Source organism: Oreochromis aureus, linkage group 12 (assembly GCF_013358895.1).
Source record: "Oreochromis aureus strain Israel breed Guangdong linkage group 12, ZZ_aureus, whole genome shotgun sequence".
In the NCBI taxonomy this organism is placed as follows: Eukaryota; Metazoa; Chordata; class Actinopteri; order Cichliformes; family Cichlidae; genus Oreochromis; species Oreochromis aureus.
This window is the reverse complement of record NC_052953.1, coordinates 23,496,161-23,517,237: the sequence shown is the minus strand read 5'-3', so window position 1 is coordinate 23,517,237 and position 21,077 is coordinate 23,496,161. Positions and strand designations below refer to the sequence as shown.

The 21,077-nt window shown below is 41.9% G+C and overlaps 1 protein-coding gene across 1 annotated transcript in view; it reads left to right on the top strand.

The window, feature by feature from the left end:
• fam172a (family with sequence similarity 172 member A) overlaps window positions 1–21,077 on the top strand; it is a 159,380-nt gene that overhangs the window by 63,191 nt on the left and 75,112 nt on the right. The window contains exon 8 of the mRNA XM_031729728.2: window positions 9,739–9,858. Within this exon, the coding sequence (XP_031585588.1) occupies window positions 9,739–9,858 (120 nt within the window). The remainder of the gene's footprint in view (window positions 1–9,738; window positions 9,859–21,077) is intronic.

Here is a 21,077-nt window from a genome sequence, read left to right as displayed (position 1 = left end):
AGTGACAGTTCTAGGGTCGTAGGAGGAGGTAGGAGGCAAGACATAGGTGAGAAAATGGATTGGAGGAATTTGGCTAAGTTTCGAAAGACAAATGTGGCAAGGAGGAGCGGGGAGGAGGAAGCTAGCTAAGGAAGTGAGGGAAGGATATGTTAGGTAACAAGGGATGAAGGGAGGATGGAAGGCAGAGGGAGAAAGAGAGGCTCTTGTGTGGTCAGCCTGTGTGTGAAGAGGTTGGCTGTTCTCCAGTCGCCTCTCAGTGAGCAAGTGTTAACCACATGGCTACCTCCCTTTCTCCTTCTTCCTCCCCCTCTTCCCCTCACTTTTTTTCCCCCTCTCAGATGGTGGGCTGGTCAGTGCAGCTCTGGCCCTTCACTCTTGTTGACCGCTGGGATTATTATCTCCCTAACACACACTGTGCAAACACACTGCAACATTCTTATCGTGCAACACTGACTGTGCACCCCTTAATCATACACATACGCATATGCATACACATACAAATACACATAAACACACACATGCTCATATGCAGCACTCGAGGCGCCTAGCTTGGCCAGTTTACCTTGTGGTCAAACAAAAGAAGTGACCCATTGCATAAACCTTCTGATGTCTTCTGTTTGACCCCTGCCGACAAATTTAATATTCATTGGCCACTTGAACAGGGTCCAGCCCAATTATCTTTTTCTTTTTTTTAATTTGTCATTATGTAAAATCTTAAAAATTAAGGTCATACTCCATGGCTGGGTCTCATATAGGCAAAGCGCCCTCAATGATTATATGAGTCTTCATTTGGTTGATGGCAGTAGCATCGCAGCAATGGATATACATTTGTGTGTGTGGGTAGGTGTTTGTACATGTGTGTAAGTGTATGTGCATGTGTCTGCGTGTGAAAGACGTCACTCTCTGGTGTCTGACAAGAGTTAGGGCTGCTGTGGGACTAGCGGGCGGTGTGTGAGCTGTCATCACGGGCTTTTTTTCTCACCCCCCACCCTTCCAGCAGTACCTTTATACACGCTCTAATAAGGTATAATTAGCTGCTGTCCTCTCTTACTCTATCAGACTTTGCATGTGTGCTGCTTTCCTCATCATACAAGCGATGAACTCACTCACTGACATGAAGATCTTTGTAAATGATCCATCGTGTCATTTCTAATAATGGTGCCAAACAAACCCGCATCTACTGTCAGCTCTATATTGATTTATTTTATAGCTGTATACCACATGTATCTGCTGAAGCTTGAATGATTTTCATATCATGAACTGATCTCTTGCTTTCTCCATTTCAATTTTTTTCTATCTACTTGTATGCTTATCTTCTTTTTCTTTTGTCATCCTCTTGCCTGAGATCTTTACCGCTAAGTAATGTTAGCAGAGTTAGATCAGAACTACACTCCCAAACAAGTTTTTCCTTTAACTACAAGTAAGCTGCAGTATTATTTCTGTGTCCTTATATTCAGCTTTGCTTGCTTACCCAGTGACGCATGCTGGTCACAGTCAGATATATTGAGGGGAGGCAGTATGAAGCAGTCTTCACATTCTCCATCCCAACAAGATGAAAGCGAGGACAGACGACAAAATTAATGACCCCAAAAAAGGAAAAGAAAACCTTCCATTCAAACCAAGCACAATGTTGACTTCCTTTTTTATTCAACTATTAAACTGTAGGCAACTGAAGTCTATTGCTAATTGATTTAGCACTTCACAAAGCAGTATCATACTTGCTCACTCACTCACCTTGAGCAGGACTTTGATTTTGCTGCTAAATATACTTGTCTTTGCACGATTAACGAGTGAGCAGTTAGGATCTGTGTTGGTGCCTCTTGAATTTTGACCTTTGACCCAGAAGTGAGCAGGATGTTAGCGTGTATGACCTCGCCTTTATTGTCCACCCCCTCCCTTCGCCGCATCACTACTCCACTGCTCATCCTAAGAGTAAGCTGTCACATGCACACATGGAGATATGTAAAGGCTCACACATACCGGCAAACAAAAGAGTAAAGAAGGTGAAAAGAGAACTGATATTGTGTGTTTGTGTGTGCTTGTGTGCACTTTTTTCCTTCAACTCTGTTGGTCAGGGTGGGTGGTGGATCAAATCAAACCTCTTTAGCAGGGCTGTTTTCATCTTTTTTTTTATACACCACCCACCCAAGACACACTCACTCACCAACCTTTGTATTCGCTACACCTCACAGTCTAACTCCCGCTGGGCTGGCAGACCACCTGCACACAGCCATTCAGAAAGACACACATTCAAACTATAGGCCTCTAGTCCTGGCAATATCATGACACCCAACAAGACAGAAGAAGCACCTTAAGCTTGAAATAACACCTGTCTTGCTCTGAGTTTATCTTTGTGACGCTTCTGAAATTACAGTTTATCATCTCTTTTTTTCCTTCCAGTTGACTCACAAAGATTGACAGATACATACAAATACACAGCAGCCCACTGATAGAGTTGAGTTGATTAATACGCTTCCTTACACACATTGGTAAGCTCTTAACTGCTTTTAGGATTCTTACTTTTTAGCCTTGGGTTCATAGTGTGCAACCTCTCAACCTTATCTAATCCTTCTCTTCTCTGCTCCTCTAGATCACACACCAATGGGCCATGTTTAGGGGGATGTTGATAGAGGAGAAAGAAAAAGAGAGAGGGCAGAGGGAGGCATGGAGGGATAGAAAGTCTGATCGGAGGGATGCTGATGAGGATACTGGAGGGAAGCGGGTGGGGGGTACTTTTTTAGCACTTAACCATATAGAAGTTTGGGAGTTCACTTTACTCTGAATTTTAGCAGTAATCCAGTTAGCTATTTTCTGTCAGCCAAGCGGAGGAATGGCAGGAACAAAAGGCACATTCATAGGCTTAAGAAGCTTCCAAAGAGTTCACCCAAGGCTGGCTGGCTGGGATTAGGCCAGCAGGCCCTGGAAAGAAGAAGGGGAAAAAAGAGCAAAGAGGACAAAAAACAGAGCTTCGCCTTTCTTTAAGCACCACTTATTTTTATAAATGACTTGAATGCTTTTCCTTCTTTCTATTTTCGTGTTTTTATGTTTCTCCTTTCAACGCTGTACATTTCTTAAATATTGAGAAAGAGAGGGAGAAAGAGAGGCCCTCACTCCAAGAGGAATTTAGGGTTTCAGATTGAGGCTATCCCTTCTGTTCCTTTACTTTTGCTGTATAAGCTTCACTGCAACTTCAGTTGTTACCATGATATCTTTTTGGTCTTCTCTAATATTTTTCACTTGTTATAGACATGCCATAGTGGCAACTGGAGGTTAGTTTGTTTTTTTAAGAGAATTTTTATCTTTAATTTATTGGTGACATATTTTACCTAGGGTTCTTCTACTACTGATCTTTTTGATCTTTTGCTTCTAAAGGCCCATTATCTCTAGTTGTAGCTGTCCACACCAATCAGCCGAGGTCATTGTTTGCATCTAGGAGCTCAGTTAATGAATTGCAATATATGCTACTGTAATAGTTGGCATAGCTCAAAACATTTAAAAACAAAAAAATATTCTATTTTGAGTGATGCATTGTGATAATATCATATGGTGGGATGTCTGATGATTCCCACCTCTAATTTTATGCCTTAATACAATTTAGTTAGGTTATATAAAAATTACACTTTACAGAGTTGTCACATGTTTATTTCAGTTGTAAAGTTGGATGATTTGCGCATTGAAGTCTATGGGGTTAGACTTGCTTTAGGAGTCAGTGGTTTTGAACTGAAGTTTTGGCACTTTGGTTGGCTCCCTTTTTTAGCTCAGGAAGTTGCTTTTCGTGCTGTACTACAAATTCTCTAAGGTACATGCACGCAGATGTACACACAAACACACCAAAACTCGATCATAAACATTAAGATGTGAACACGTAAGTTCACAGTCTGACATTTGTATTGCGACACGGTACTACCATGTTGCTCTGTGGATTTTTGCTCTTTGTCACCTTCACCTATTTGCCCCATCTTGTGGTCCACAAGCAGTCATACAGACACAGTTTATCTGACCTTTGATCTGCAGCCTTGCCAAGAAGTGAGGCTCAGCATTTCCAAGGACAGGTAGGGACTTGATTAACCTCTGAACTTAGTCAGAGAAGAGGTCAATGACCCGGGCAAGAGGGCAGCTCACAAGCTTGCTGCAGAGAGCAAATTGGCTAGATGCCACTTTTGCATTTGGGTGTGTATGTCCGTGTAAATGTGGCAGTGAAGAAGCTTTGATGTGTGTGCTTGTGTATCTGTTTTTATGAGCCAAGTCTTTTAGGTATGCTGTGTTGGGCATTTTTAACTTTAAGTTTATTCTATATTAGAGTTTGGTGTTTACGGCAGTTTAGCTTTAACTTCTCAAAGTTTTAAAAGGGAAGGTCTGTTGGATTAAGTGCTGTTGGTGTGTGTTTGTGTGTGTGTGTGTGCAATTCTGAGCACACTTATTTAGTACACACCATATGTGCATGCATGCATACGTGTGTTTGTGAGTTCGCTTGGGGCAGAACAAGTGTAGCTGGTCTCAGATCCCTGCTCCCAATCTTCTACTCAGGTCAACCATCAAACACATCCATCCTGCCCTCGCTCACACCTCCCCACCCACTGAGCTCCCTGTCTCTGTCTCTGTCTCTTTCCCTCTTTGCACACAACCCTGTTGTGGATACTGGCTGACCCGAATGAAGATATAGTCAGACACACACACACTCACATACACACACGCACACACACACAGCACCTCAGGGTCATCCTGGAACAAACACAGCCTTGTCTGCCTGCCCGCTTTCCTTTGCCTTATGTCAATTAATGACTCGCAGTAATTTCACCTGACAATCCTGGCGGCAGCACGAGGCTAGCCAAGATGTCACAGTGATGACCTTTCTGGCCCGCAGACGCTCTTTTCTAATAAAGAATCTCACAAACCCACAGCAACTTCCTTTGTACTTTGTTAATGAGTTATTGATTTGAAACAATGCCCTGGCAAATATTGTCAGAGCAGACTGACCCTACCAAGGTCATGCTATTTTATTGTATACAGTCTCTGCACGCTAATCTGAACGTGGGATGACATGTACGCCGTAGTTTTGCTCCTTTCTCTGGCATCCCCCTCTCTCGTTCTCTCTCTTTCTCTCTCTCTCTGGCTCTTTCTCTTCCCCCTTACACTGTATATCCCCTCATTGCAAAGTCAAGTAACACACCTACACATATATTTCTCTCTCTGTCTTTCTCTCTCTTCCCCCCCTTGTTAGTCTTGCACATGTTTTTCACCTCATTCTCCCTTTTCTCCGTCTCTTTCTCGCATCATTATATTCCCAACTCTCCATAGGTAGTATACCTGCTAATTACCTACAATGCCACAGTCATTATTTTCCCATCTCTGCCGCTAATTTGCTCCATACCTTCCTTTCCCCCCACTCTAGCAGACCCATCAGCTCCCAGACAGCTTCCAGCTCGCCTGAGCTCTCTGTCTGCCTTTAAAGAGAGCGAAGAATGAAACAAATACAGGAGGGGAAGAAAAAACAGGAAAACGATGGCAAAGGACTGCACGTCCCAGACATTGATTAGAATGCAATTGCAAACAGGTGTCGTAGAGGTCCGCTATTTAATTGTGTGCGCAGAGACATGTACAGAATCATGCACGCAGTCATTCACAAACAAACACAAACTAACTGATTCTAATAACCTCTTTGCTAATACCAAACATGTAATTACCTACATTGCTTATTTAATATTTAGTCATTAGCCCAAATGAAAACAATCCTGTTCTGCACTGAGCTGGACATATTAAAGACTTTAATGACTAGGGCTGCAGGTTGGTTTACTCAGTGTGTGGCCTGAGAGCATGAGGGGACTGAGAGACTGAGAGATTGGTCAGCCAGTCTTTACTGTGTTTCTGCTTGTCAGTGAGAGAGCAAAAGTAAGTGAGTACGAGAGTCCTGAGTAATTTCACTAATTTGTTTTTTCTTCTTCCTTTGCAGAAAGACATTGTTGTGTGACCTGTGCATTCTGTTACTTTTAAATAATTCTTCAGCTTTCTTTGTGCTGTGTCTTTCCCTATACTTTTTTTTGGACTGGAACCGTATCTGCCCAAGCAAAAGAGTCTAAACCCAATGAAGTTGTTTAGAGATCCCCGTGACACTGTCCTGACACTTCTGGCTTCCGCTGAAAGGTTTCTGAGTGTAAAAAGTAGAATGGCTCTTATCCACTAGATTCCTTCCAGCCCACACTGCTCACCGTCTCCCACCTTGAAATTTCAACTTCCTCAGACATCCGCTATCTTTTTGGATGACTGGAGAGGAGGAGCAGAAGGGAGGAGCAGGGAGGTCTGCAGTGGTTGTTTGTCAGAGTGTGTTGATGTTGTTAGATTCATTGTTTCCTGTGTTGGTCAGACACTGGGTTTGTGTTGGCGTTGAGGCTGTTATTCTGGCTGCAGTGCACTCCTCTCTTCTGCTCTCCTCTCCCTGCTTCTCATTACATTGAATAAACACAGGGCAAGTACTGGACCGGACAAACTTTTGAAGAAACCAGTGTGTGCCTACGCGAGTTTCAATCTGTGTGAATGTACTGGAGCATGCCTGTTTGTGTGTGTTTGTGGTACATGTGTGTGTTGTGTGCACACTCTTGGGTGCCTGCAATTAAGTATGGCTTTTGACTGGAGAGTAAGTCTTTATTGTGTAAGTAATGGAAAGAGCTAAATTGAACAATTTCTTGAAACTAGACAATTGGAAGGCACACTTTCAACAAAGGGCTAACAGTTGGAACCACTTATGGACTGAAAGTGGGATAGATCTTCATGCATAATGTTACTCTAATTTATTACTAGAAATCAGTGTTCTGCTGATTGCGTAGCAGGATCTTGGCTGAAACCACATTTTGTTTCACGGACTCATTGAAGTCATTTGTATTTTTTTTAACGTGTGTGAATAGTTTGCACACAGTATCTTTTAAGCATGGAGTTCCCTAAATGTTTCTCAAAGTCTTTGTTGTGTCACTACCTACATTACACTTTATTCACATGATTGATGTAGGTGCATTTGGATGAATGTTGGCGTGGTTAAAGGTTTGTAATTTCCAAGTTTGAAGCTGAAAGCACATGTCAAACTCTTCTCACTGAGTAATTCTGCTAGACACACAGTTGTACTCCTGTTATGTATCTCTCCCTCACTCCCTTTCTCACTCTCTATAACTTTCTGATAAAAAGCTGTCTTTCAGCATCTGGAGACTGTTTTGTCCTGGGTGTCTAGAGTTCGGATTTGTACTTTATATTCACTGAGGGGACAGTATGGATTCCTATATATGTGGTAAACACATAGTACACACTCTCAAATGTCCCTTGACAGCTATGGTTGAAGTGTGCTGGCAACAGGTGTGCAGTGGGGATGCTGTTCTGACAGTACTGGCACATGCACACACAGTACACACAGATATACGAATGCACACACATACACACCCTCAAAGGCAGAGGAAAAAAATCTCTGGAAAATAAATAAACTAAGATACCGTGTGAGAGCTGGTGACAGGAAGCTAGTCTCACAGGGCAGCAGACTCCACTGCAGCAAATTAACTCTAGGAGATAATTGCAACAATATGCAAATGTTGTTTAGATAATTCAATACAATGTCATGTCAGGTAGTCAGTCACATTTGCCTGATACTAAGGCAAAGACTGTATGTGCAAATTTGTGTGTGCGTGAGGTTAGGTGAAGGAGTCAGGAACACACCACCGCATGTTAAACCCTGCAGTGTTTTCCAAAATTATGATTCATAGTATAGGAACAAATAAAGACATTTATCTTGTCCTCACATGGACAAAAAACTAATACCTTGTCCGTTTTACTCATAGCCAGGTTTTGCCCCAGTGATAACAGCACTTTTGGACTTGTATAGATGTTGGTATGCATGCTACATAGAATAGCAAGCCATGTCTAATGTCTCTATGTCACTGAACCTTGGGTGGAGAAGTGATAAAATAGGAGACAAATGAGTGTGAAGAAGAACAGGTGGCATCAGTGGAGGAGAAAAGAAGGTAGAAGAGAAGGGAAGAGTGAAAAAAGGAGGCAGGCTAATAAAATGGGCTTCATAGATGAAGGGCGACATGGTGGAGAAGAGAAGAGGGAGACTTCAAAGGGCTTTGATGTCACAGCCTTTCAGACAGACAACTCTTCTTCAGCCAGCCGCCGCGTACATGCCGGAGACCACATACACATGAATGCGCGAAAAGTAAAGGCATAGCCCTGATGGCAGAAGGGCAGGGCAGAGCGAAGTTGCCTGCTCTTGCATCACGCTCTGTGAATGGAGGTTGGTGGTGACACTACAACCCCCCTCATGCTAATCTAGCGCAAACACAAACACTCTGACAGGTTAATTTACCTCTAGACAAACACGGCAACAAAAACACACATCAGCACATCATCAAATACTACAACCGCACACAGACTTGCACACACTGATGCACGTGAGTGAAAACATTGAATCAAATCACAAGCTCGATTACTTTGTACTAAAACTAAACTTTAAACCACATCTTTGTCTGCAGTGTGTGTGTATGAGTTGTGTGTTGAGCACATTCTTCTCAGTTACCACCTTTAAGAGAGTGAATATTGAAGTAATTATCTGTCTGACATAATACAGTGTCCTCACACAATGAAAGCAGAATTGCGTTAAGTAAAAGGATGGTCTCTTAAGATACCTCCTCTGTCCTTTACCATAAAATTACTAATTACTTTTTTGAGTTTGATTAAACAGTTTGACTCTCAATTAACAGATGCGGGTTTCTTCTCCAACAAGCCATGTGTTTGTTTACTTTAGGATATTATTTCTGTATGCATAAGCGTGCCAATTAAGAGAAGTATGTGTGTAAATAATCAGGTTTGCGTTTCGTATGGCTACAGTTTTCTCGTGTTGTTGAATCGCAGGATACAGGTGTCTTCAGTTAACAGTTTCATGTGCAGTGTAACCTCTTGTGCGAATGCACTGTTGATTTCTGTTGTGAACCAGACAGCCTGATAGAAAATCAAAGTCTGGAATCAATGTCACAAGTTCATTAATGGTTGCCCTTTTCGCAGCTGTACACTTACTATTGTTCTTTCCAGTCCCAGATAAGCACTTACATCTCAGGTTAATTAAACATGTCTTCTGGTTGCGTGTTACTGCACATGTGTGTGTGTGTGTGTGTGTGTGTGTGTGTGTGTGTGCGCGTGCGCACAACTGTATACATGCAGACGAGATTGAGAAAAGATGTAGGGGAATTTATTTGTTATCAACATTGTGCTCGAGTGTGTGTTTTGTGTGTACGTGCATATGTCTCCTCTCTGTCGTCTTTTTTTTTTTGACCTTGCCCTGGTGTCTTCCCATTATGCCTCTACTGGTGTTTAGATGGGCCATTGATTCAGCAACGGGGGAACAAATTAAGATTTAAATGTTACGTCATCCTGCCTATTGAGTTTTACATTTGGGGCATTTGCAATATGCAAGACTTATTGATCTGTTGAAGTGTGGCTCTTTGTAGAAATCACCTCAGGCTACATCCACTTTTCTTTTGAATTTCTCTCTTTTTGGCTGGGCCTAGAGGGGCAGGTTTTGATGCTGTAGCATTAAAGCATCAATAGAGTTTAATAACTCTATTGATGCTTCATTGTCATTGGCTAGACCCTTCTTAAATGTTTTGTAGCTGCACAACTGGAGTTTGTTGGTAGCCTTCAAGCGTCAAGGATTTCTTTGAATTGTCTTTGTTATGGATATGACAAAGCATATTTTTTGTCTTGCAGGAAAACGGCTCCTCAGAGGAACATGTGCTGTACGTGTGGGACCACTTTGTGTCCAGAGCCGCAGCCAAGAATGTCTTCATCATGGCCCATAGCTATGGAGGACTGTCTTTCGTTGAGCTGGTGAGTGTTTTAGTTTTCCGCTTGTCTTTTCTACCTCCTACCAACAAAAGCATGCACTGAAATGGACAATACACTCCTGTTAACACAAACACTGTTGTACGTGTTCATGGAGAAAGACCCTTACACTACTTATTCTCAAACACACACACACAATAATACAGTGGTGGGAAAATGTATTTCCTGCCCTTCCTGATTTCTTTTTTAAAGATTTCTCACATGTAAATGATAAAAAATAACTAGAGTAAAATTGAGGGACAAAAAGTTATCCAAACCTATCTAACTCTATATAAAAAAGTACCTTTTTTTTTATTTCACTAGCCACACCCAGGTCTGATTACTTACAGCCCTTTTGAATAAAAAAAATCACTTAAATAGAACCTGTCTGACAAAATAAAATTGGCCAGAAGATCTGAAAAAGCAACACATCCCGAGAAACACAGTCAAACAGAATCCTTGACATCTGTTAGGGGCTCCACAAGGCTGTGTGCTCAGTCCTCTGCTCTTCACCCTGCTGACACATGACTGCACAACAACCTACAGCTCTAACCACCTTGTGAAGTTTGCGGACGACACAACGCTGGTGGGTCTCATCACCAAGGGCGATGAGACCCACTACAGGAAAGAGGTTGAGCTCCTGACCACGTGGTGCAGAGACAACAACCTCCTGCTAAATGTTAGCAAGACCAAGGAGGTTATTGTCAACTTCCAGAGAGGCCCCACCTGTCACCCCCCATTGACCATCGACGGCGCTGCGGTGGAGAGGGTGAGCAGCACCAAGTTCCTGGGGGTGCACATCAGTGAGGACCTCTCCTGGACCACCAACACAGCATCACTGGCCAAGAAAGCACAACAGCGCCTCTACTTCCTGCGCAAACTCAAGCGGGCAAGTGCTCCACCACCCATCCTGACCACATTCTACAGAGGAACCATTGAAAGCATCCTTTCCAGCTGCATCACTGTGTGGGGCGGTAGCTGCACTGACTATAACAGAAAAGCTCTACAGCGCATTGTGAGAACAGCTGAGAGGATAGTTGGTGTACCACTCCCCTCCCTGCAAGACATCTACACCACCCGCCTTACCCGCAAAGCCATCACAATTGTCAACGATGCAACCCACCCCAGCGCACTGTCTGTTCAGCCTCCTGCCCTCCGGAAAAATACAGAAGTCTCCGCTCCCGCACTACCAGGCTCACCAACAGCTTCATCCACCAGGCTGTGAGACTGATGAACTCTCTCCTCCCGGCTCCCAGCCAGCAGAACCACCAGACTGGCAGGAGTATAGGAAGACAGACTGGACCCCCCCACACACACACACACACACACACACAACAACAAGGAAACACTCTCCACATTCCTGACTGGAAACGACTACCTCTGCATTACAATTGCACACACCTGCTGCTATATATTTTTAGTATTTTTAGTATTTTCTTTATCACTATTTATATTATTTATATTACTATTACTGCTGCTACAGTCTTATGCTGCATTAAAACAAAAACACTTACCAACCACAACCTGGGACTACGTCAAGTAGACTAGTACACTACTTTCCAGGGCGCACTGTGGAACACTTTATTATATGTTATGTGTAGGTCCTGTCTTGTTATATCCTGTATGTTACCTAAATTTTGTGCATCTGCACTTTATTGTTGTCTATGTCTACGCATGGGACAGTGTGAAACGTAATTTCAATTCCTTTGTATGGCAAGTACATCTGAAGAAATTGACAAATAAAACTGACTTTGACTTTTGACTTTGACTTTGAGTCTGAGAGGGTTACAAGGCCATTTCTGAGGCTTTGGGACTCCAGTGAACCATGATGAGAGCCATTGTCCACAAATAGAGAAAACAGTGGCGAACCCAAGAGCGTATTGACGACTTATCCAGGAGTTCCCAAAAGAACCCAGAACATCTAAATAACAGCAGGCCTCACTTGCCTCAGTTAATTTCAGAGTTCATGATTCGACAATAAGGAAGAGACTGGGCAAATATGGCCTCCATGAGAGAGTTCCAAAGTAAAAACCACCGCTGATCAAAAAGAACATAAAGGCTCATCTCACGTTTTCCCAAAAAAACATCTTAATGATCCTCAAGACTTTTGGGAAAATGTTCTCTGGACTGACGAGACAAATGCTGAACTTTCTGAAAGGTTTGAGTCACCATTACATTCCGCTGTAACATTCAGACATGGTAGTCTGATGGTCTGGGGCTGCTTTGCTCCTTCAAGACCTGGACAACTTGCAGTAATTGATGGAACCACGAATTCTGCTCTCTACCAGAAATTGCCAAAGGAGAATGTCAGTTTGTGCCCTGAAGAAAAGAAAAAAGAAGGTTTTGGAAGGTTATTTAAAGTCCACACAGAAATACGATTGAGATGCTTTGGCATGAACAGACAGGGAAAACCTTCCAATGTGGCTGAATTAAACAACTTTGCAAAGAAGAGTGGGGTGATGCAAATGCTGTATGTTATTGCAAATACTTGATTGCAGTTCTTGGCACAACCAGTTTAGGGGCCATTTACTTTTTCATATAGGGCCAGTTAGGTTTGGATAACTTTTTTCGGTTAATAAATAAAATCATCATTTAAAAACTGCATTTTGTATTTGTAATCTTTGTCTACTATTAAAGTTTCTTAATGATCTGATATATTTAATTGTTACAACTATGCAAAAAACTAAGATATAAAAAAGGGAGTAAATACTTGTTCCCAGCACTGTAAAGACAAATACACAGTGATACTAGCATTGGCCACCGCAGAAATAAAGTCACCAGGCTGACAATGTGTGAAGCTTGGTCAAAAGATTAAGAATAAAAATGTGTAGTCTCTTTGAGAAAGAAACTACTACAACTATCTACTTTGTTTTATCTTTTTAGACAATCTGCTTCATCCCTGTCCTTCGGTACTTCTCTGCACATCAAGAACAGGAGGGAAAGAAGGGAAAGTTGTCTTGATAAGGAAAGAATAGCAGTCCAACAAAAGTGTTGCTGAGATCTGCTGTGCAGCATGTAGATCTCTCCACCGTAAGACTGACCTTAAGAGTGACAGTAGATAGATCAAAAGATGGTGGGAGGGAAGAGAATTTTACAGAATTAATGATTCAAAGGACAGGTTGAAAATAAAGGTTTGTGTAGCTTCTTGCCTTTATAACCCGACCCTTCAGCTAAATGGGCCTACAATGTGTCTTTTGAGGTTTAGACTAAGGCCTCTGAGGTTAATGTTTTATTTTCCAGTCTTAAATTTACTATGGATTGTGCATCACATAATAATGATCCAACTCTTTTGTAAGTGTTTTAGTGAGAGTTACCAACTGCAATATTGGAGCTTATGTGCAGATAATAAATGCCATATTAGTGGGTTATCCTTCCCAAGTCATAATAGCATTTAAGAGTCAAGCTCAGGTACTATTTCTTGCTTGGTTTTCATCCAAAAAATCAAAAAGTACCTTTACTAATATTTGAGTAATACACTGTTTTCATCATGAGAGCATGCTATTATTAGTACCTGTATCATTACTTGAGTACTTCTTAAGTACTAATGGTTTAAGTTGTTGGAAAGTTGTCTACTAGGGTATAATCGTCCTGAGGCGGGCTACAGGATGACTACTTGTGACCATTCCTGTACTCAAAGCAAAGTCTTTCTAGTGTATAGAAAGACTCAGAGTTGCAGTACATGTGTGAAAATGGCTTTATTCTTAGAAACAGTGATTAGTTGCATTAGCTGTCAAAATATGATTATGGTTAGTTTGGACTGCAATTTAGGAAGCTTGCTAACTAACACATTGCGCTAATTGTGTTTGCAGGCCTTTCTATGATCTGAGAGCAGGGTTTATTTTGCTTGTCTGCAGGTTTCTTGATCTGGGGGATCTGCTGTTAGACTCAGTACACCCAATATTATTATATCTCTCCTTTTTACTCAGGAAGTAGAGGAGGAAAGAAGCTAAGCGGATAGGGCCTTTCATGGGGGGATGAAAGGTGGGCACTTGTCCCACTGGTGTTTTCAGGGATGTTTTATTTTCTTTGTTTTCCTTTCACCTACTCTTTTTTTTGTTTTGTATTTTGTAATTTTAATTTGGCTGCTAAATATTCATGCACTGTTTTGTCTGTGACAGCTTCACAATCTCTTGGGCTTTTTCACTGTGTGACGAACACTAGCTTTTCTCTCGATTTGAATCTTTCTGTCTTTCTGTGTTTCTTTCACTCAGACACTCTCACTTTGCGAGACTGTGTGCTTTTGTGATGTACAAAACATGCATATATATATTATGTGCATATACAGTATGAATAAGTAGCATATACCAGATGCAGTATGCGGGAAAACAACATTAAAACAGACACTTGAAAGATCCTTGTGTTCCCTTTTGGTGTCAGGGTGTTCAAATATGTTCTTATCAAGTTTCCACTGAGGCCGTCGTAGTTTATGCCTTTAAATGTCAAATGCTCTTGACCTCATCTCGACACTAATACAAACACGTTAAATCAGGTCCAGATTTTATTTGGACCTCCACCATGTTTGACATTGGCCATTTTCACACATGCACTGCAGACTTTAACTTTCTAGACATTACGTGATGGAGGTGCATGTGACCACAAATGCCTGATCCAGCTGTTTCAGACATTTGTCTTTAACAGGCCAGCTACACAAAAACCCGTGTGATGTTCGATTGCAGCCATTTGTAGTGAAGTGAGAATCATGTAGGTAATGCTTTAGTGAGTTCACAGTAAGTAGGCATTGCGTGTCTTCTGTAGTGTACTAAACCGTATTACCAGTAATAAAAACATAACCGTTGTTTGCAGTGTTCCAGCATGGTTCATGACATTTTCCAGACTTCATGTTTGAAAACAGCTATGGAAACTTGGAATCATGAGTCATCCTTCTCCATACTCTTATCCTTACATCAATCTGTTGTGCGATCACCTTGGTTTCACCTGTCCAAACGTTTTTATTCCAATATTAGACAGTCTTTTCTAGTGAGATTGGACTTTTCTGTTCTGGGCTGTTAACAGTGGTTTGCCTCTTATATCGTCCATATTTACATTCACAAAGGCATCTTTTGATCAGAGATCAAAAACAGAATTCTGCTGTCATCCAGTTGAGTTAAATCTTGTGGATTCCGGTTATGGGTGTGTTAGCTCAAAACATGTTTTATATTTTAGACTCTTTAAAATAGCCAACCTTTGCTCTGCTTACTGCTTTGCACACTCTTAGCATTCTCTTGATGAGCTTCATGGGGTGTTCCTCTGAAATGGTTTTCCAACAGCCTTGAAGGAGTTCCCAGAGATGCCGAAGCACTTGTTGGAGCTTTGCCTTTACTTTGTGGTCCATCTCATCCCAAACCATCTCGATTGGGTTTAGGTCAGGTGACTGTGGGGGCTATGTTATCTGGCGCAGCACTCCATCACTCTTCTTCTTGGTCAGATAGCCGGCACACGACCTGGAGGTGTGTTTGGGGTCATTGTCCTGTTGAAAAATTAATGATGTGGACTATCATTTATAAAGGCAAACCGGATGGGATGGCATGTCGCTGCAGGATGCTGTGGTAGCCATGCTGGTTCAGTGTGCCTTCAATTTTGAATAAATCCCCAATGCACCCCCACACCATCACACATCCTCCTTGCTTCACGGTGGGAACCATGCATGTAGAGACCATCCGTTCACCTTTTCTGCATTGCACAAAGACACGGCGGATGAAAGATCTCAAATTTGGACTCATGAGCCCAAAGCACAGATTTCCACTGGTCTAATGTCTATTCCTTGTGCTTCTTGGCCAAAACATCTCTTTTGCTTGTTGCTTTTCCTAAGTAGTGGTTTCTTAGCAGCTATTTGACCATAAAGACCTGATTCACACAGTCTCCTCTGAACAGTTGATGTACAGACGTGTCTGCTAGTTGAACTCTGTGTGGCATTTATCTGGGCTCTAAACTGAGGTGCTGTTAACTTGTGATTTCTGAGGCTGGTTTCTCAGAGGAATTTATCCTCAGCAGCAGAGGTGACTCTTGATCTTCCTTTCCTGGGGCAGCTTTCCAGACTGACTGACCTTCAGTTCTGAAAGTAATGATGGACTGTCCTTTCTCTTTACTTAGCTGATTGGTTCTTGGCATAATATGAATTCTAACAGTTGTCAAATGGGGCTGTCAGCTGTGTACCAGCCTGACCTCACAACACAACTGATGGCCACAACCCCATTAAGAAGGCAAGAAACTCCACAAATGAACCCTGACAAGACACACCTGTGAAGTTGAGATATAATACATAATTCCATATATCTTTCTTCATATATTTAATGTCTTCAGCATGTATCTACAATATAGATAGTAGTAAAAATAAAGACAAACCATTAAATGAGAAACTTTTGACTGGTAGTGTATATATATATTCAATTCAGTGCCCCATTGGGCCTGGAGCCTATGCCAGCTGTCATGGGTGAAAGGCGGGGTACACTCTGGGCAGGTTACCAGTCTATCACAGGGCTAACACAGAGAAACAGACAACCGTTCACGCTTGCATTCACACCTTTGGCCAATTTAGAATTGCTAATTAATCTAATCCATGCATGTCTTTGGACTGTGGGAGGAAGCTGGAGTACCCGGAGAGAACCCACGCAAGTACAAGGAGAGCATGCAAACTCCACATAGAATGGGACCAGCTGGTCGGTGGATTCAAACCCAGGACTTTTCTGCTGTCAGGCAACAGTTCCAACCACTATATACACACAAACACACACACAGAGCGCATATACAGTAAAGAGCACTGTTGTGATTTTTTTTCTAGACTTTTCTCTGCTTCAAGGAATGTACTACAGAAATAACATAAAAATATACACATGGGATTTAAATGAGCCACAATGTATTTCTTACTTGTTATTGCAATCTCTTACCCACAAGCATGCACACACATACATATACATGCTTGCGCACAGTCTGCTTAATTGAAGTGAAAGTAGTCCAGTGGGATGTGATGGGAGGTGTGCGTGTGTGTGTGTGTGTGTGTGTGTGTGTGTCTGTGTGTGTGTGAGCTGGCAAGTGGAGACTGGGGCCTTGTGGGAAGAACCATTTGACACATGAGAAGACCAAGAGAAAACAAGTTGTCTGTGGGTTAATTACTATTCCCCTTTGCAGTTAATAAATACATTTCTGATCAAGCACATCAAAAAGGGCTGCCATTAATTTCTCCCGCTCGCTCCCTGTGTAGCCAAGAATGTTAGCCCCTGTTTAGGGCACTCAAGTGTTTCACTGCAATTCAATTCTTTTAAAACCTTTCACAGTGTGTGCTGACCAATTATAGATATATCAAACAGTAAGTAACTGCCTCTGAATGAGAGACAGAGAAGCTTGTGCTACAGGGAGGAGCATAGTTGCTCTTTCTGCACTTTGCCCTACCGTTTTCACTCTGTGTCCTTAAGCGATCACAGAATCCATCCATCCATCTGTGTTCACTGTTCCTCAGTTTCTCTTTCATATAGTCCCTAGGCTCTGACACTTGCTGTGATGCTTGGCCAGCCTGTTCCACCCTGCTCCACCCTGCCCCTTCTTCTTGTCTGTCAGCTGTATAGTTTTAAAGAAATATGGATCGTGTTCCCTCAGCTGCTGTCCTAAATTCCTTGTCCTTAGTCCAGCTCTTCTACAGTAACTACATAATAGAAGTTTTTAGCCCAGCTGTGGAGTACTATTCCTTTCTCTCCGTCTCCATGTCATGCACGCACACACAAACACACACGGCCCTGCTTGTTTGGGTTCCATCTCACACTAAACCAGAAAAAAAGGAACGGACCGAGGAGATAGAGCCGTACAGGATGTGAAGGACCTGCATCCATCTCTCCCTCCGCTCGGCTTGTTTTTTTCATTATTTTTCGTTGCCAGGAGTTAGGGGGGTGGATGTGTAAGTGTAAGTGGTGGTGGTTCTGTTGAGGAAGGGTTGTCTAACCCACACTAACCTTCCTGCTCACAGAGTGAAAAAGGAGCACTCTTATTGGATAGGACAGGGCATCATTATATAAGGTCTTATGTAAGAATGCATCTGTCTCCTAGTACACAAATGTGTGGGTGCCAACCAGACAACCAGCCAGCCACCACAACAGCCCCTCAAAAACATGGTTACAGATTTTAAGTGCCCTCTTTGAATACAGCACATACATACATTACATGCTTGCAGAATATCTTGGAGTACACTTTCTGTTTACGGCCACCTGTTTCCATCTGCAGTAAATATACATAATATATAAATATATTTAAGTTCTCTCTGTGTGGTAAATGTTTGTGCAGTTGTATATAAGTTTTTGCTGGGTGTCAGATGTGGGAAGGGTTGCTTGAGGGTTTTTTATCCCCTCCTTATGGACTTCATTTTTATACCACAGTAAGCATTGTTTGCTGCACATTGTGGTATAGAGATTTGAATTTATAAGTTGGAAGTATAATTAAGAGTACTTGCATACTCAGGGTTTAGGTTCCTTGCTTCTTTTTTGATATGTTTGAACTTGTATGCAATAATCTTTACAATACTATATTTGACATGCCAGGTCCAGCCCTGCCAATCGCCACTGTACCCAGACAGGTGTCTGGAATGTGGTAACAGGTGTTTTGCAAACAATCCTGTTTCCTGTTGTTACCCATTTTAGAGTTTGCCTCTGTAAAATCACAAGCATGTAGGTAAACTGGGGTCTAAAACTCTGGAATAGATAATAATGATACTTTTGTTTTTACATGAGTGTATTGAAATGATACATTATAATATCAGCATGCAATTCGAATGAAAAGTTGGCTCATGTACATTTAGAATGTCTTAATATTTAGTGTCCCTAAAGCATTTTTGTGCAAACCGTGATCCATGTTTTTTCAGCCTGATTTTTGTGTGTTCCTAAAAGCTTTTTGTGATGTCACAAATTCTTGGCGTTCTCAGTTTTTGTACTTTTAAAACTGTTCAGTGGGTTGAGGTGACCATGCTAGAAAATCCATCACAGTTGCCAAGTCTGGATTCTTTGTGGTCCTCGAACAGTTTCTGTAATGTTTGGAGGTATGCTTAGGTTCATTGTGTTACTGCAGAGTGAATCTTACTCAACTAAGATGCTAAAGAGAGGATTTTTTTTGAGAATGAAGTGTTATTTTTCCTTGGCCAGGATGGAGTCATTTCAGTGAAAATAACCAGTGCCAACCTTCCTAGGCTTTAGTATTCCCCCCATTGTGTTTTATTGCCAGTTCTGTTACTTCCATAAATCTTAAAATTGTGTTCATCAGTAAATGTGATTTTTTTCCAGTTAGCCACTTCAAAATTCTTATCTTAGCCCATCCAAAGTATTTGGTCTTGCTTTTCTTTCCCAAGCAGCGGTTTGGAAACCACTTTTTGTCCTACTTGAAACACTACTAGATTCAATCTTGAAGAATACTTTCATGATTTGAAACTTGTGTGAAAATTCAATATTTTTTCACCTGCTGCAAAACAAAACAATATATTGGTATGATTGATGGTATGGTCACTTTTGCTCTGCCTTGGAAACAACTAATGTAATTTCCACAAAGTGTTTAAGTGTCCTTCACTGCCTTTCTCATAAACAGTCACACGAGCCACTATCTGACGCTGAGGAAGCCCCTCTATTCTTTTTGTGATGCATTTAATTAGTTCTCATGCCATGTTTCTCACTACTCCAGTGCTACTTTGTTGGCATTGTTCTGCTGGAAACTTGAGACTCAGCCACATTTATAGTGTGTGAAAAATGACTGCATGAATTGGTCAAATCCACCTGACTATTATCTGAATGTGTGATTAAATGGAACAACAACAAGAGGATTAAAGGGTTAGTTACTAAAAATGAATTTCTGATCGAAAAATAGTTTTGAATTTATCTTCATTTCTTATCAGTATAATATTTTAATGTTTATTTTTAGCCAAGAAGCAGTAATGTGGGAATTCTCACTGCCACTTTTTAAAAAAAATTATACTTCTTTACATATAAGATTTAAAAACATGACATCATGGTTTAAGGTGCTCAGGGTTATATATGTTAGCTCATGAACTGTAATTGTTTATTGTTCGGCTACTCAGCAAAATAACTGCGTGGAGCTCAGCTTACGTTTCTTGGCATTTCACGCTTTCTTAACTCTTGACAAAGCTCAGCTGATTCTCAGATGTATTGGTGACGGCCATATTAGCTAACACAGCACAAATATGAAATTATTGGATGTTTTCTCTTTGGTCAGTACTTGAATGTTTTTCTCGCTGCAGCCATGCATGCGTGCACAGAGGTAAAACTGATAACGATCTTATTACATTATATAAATCCCAGTCAGTCAGCAAACAAGTAGATTTCTCCAAAACTGTTGGAGCCTTCCTTTAAACTGTGTCAAGCTACGCTCCACATTTAGATTTATCTGAAAGACTTTTTAAGGCCGGCGCAACCTTCACCTGTGCTCATCACCACACAAGCAAAAATCACTTAAATTTGTTGACAAAATCTCTGCTCTGAAGTCGTCCATTCGAAAATCCCCTCATCTAATGCTGTATGCACGTCTCGCCTGCCTTCGAAACTCTAAGTGCTTGCCTGTCTCTTGCTTCTGGAGGGGATGAAGAGAAGGTTTGTTTTTATCTCAAGGTTCTCCATAGCTGGCGGGCTTGCAAGCGGTGCAGTTGTAGAGCAGTTTCCTGCATGTATGTCTGTCTGCTTGTGCTTATATGTGTGCGTGCGTGATTCTGTCTTCTGCACGGGCTCTGTGTTTGTCTGATTGCGTGTGTGTTTATGTGCTTGCACGTATGTATATGCACACTTCTGTGCGTGTCAGCCTTTGCCTGGAGAAGCCTGTATCGTCCTGAGCAGAACAGCTTGGTTAAGAGAGCAGCTATCAGCGCCACGTTAGGAGAGGAGAGGAGAAGAGAGGAGGAGAGGGTGAGAGGCAATGATAAATGGCTGGGGCACACTAGCAGAAATTAGTGGAGCCGTATGCAAAGCTGTGGCGTTTTGTTTGATGTGAAACAAAAGGACCACCACGACAAAAGTGCCTGCCAGCCTGCACGGCAGGACAGCAGCCCTCAGGACATACACCATCTCCACTGACAAAGTGTGCATGTGTAATTGGATGTGTGCGTGTGTTTTGGTGCGCACTTGGGTGTGCACGTACGTGTTAATGCATGGCGCTGTTTTCTTGTCCTGTCTATATTATGTATATTATCTCCCTGTGTGTTTTTGTGCTCTGGTCGTAATGACAGACAATGCCTGGCCCTTTGTGCGCCA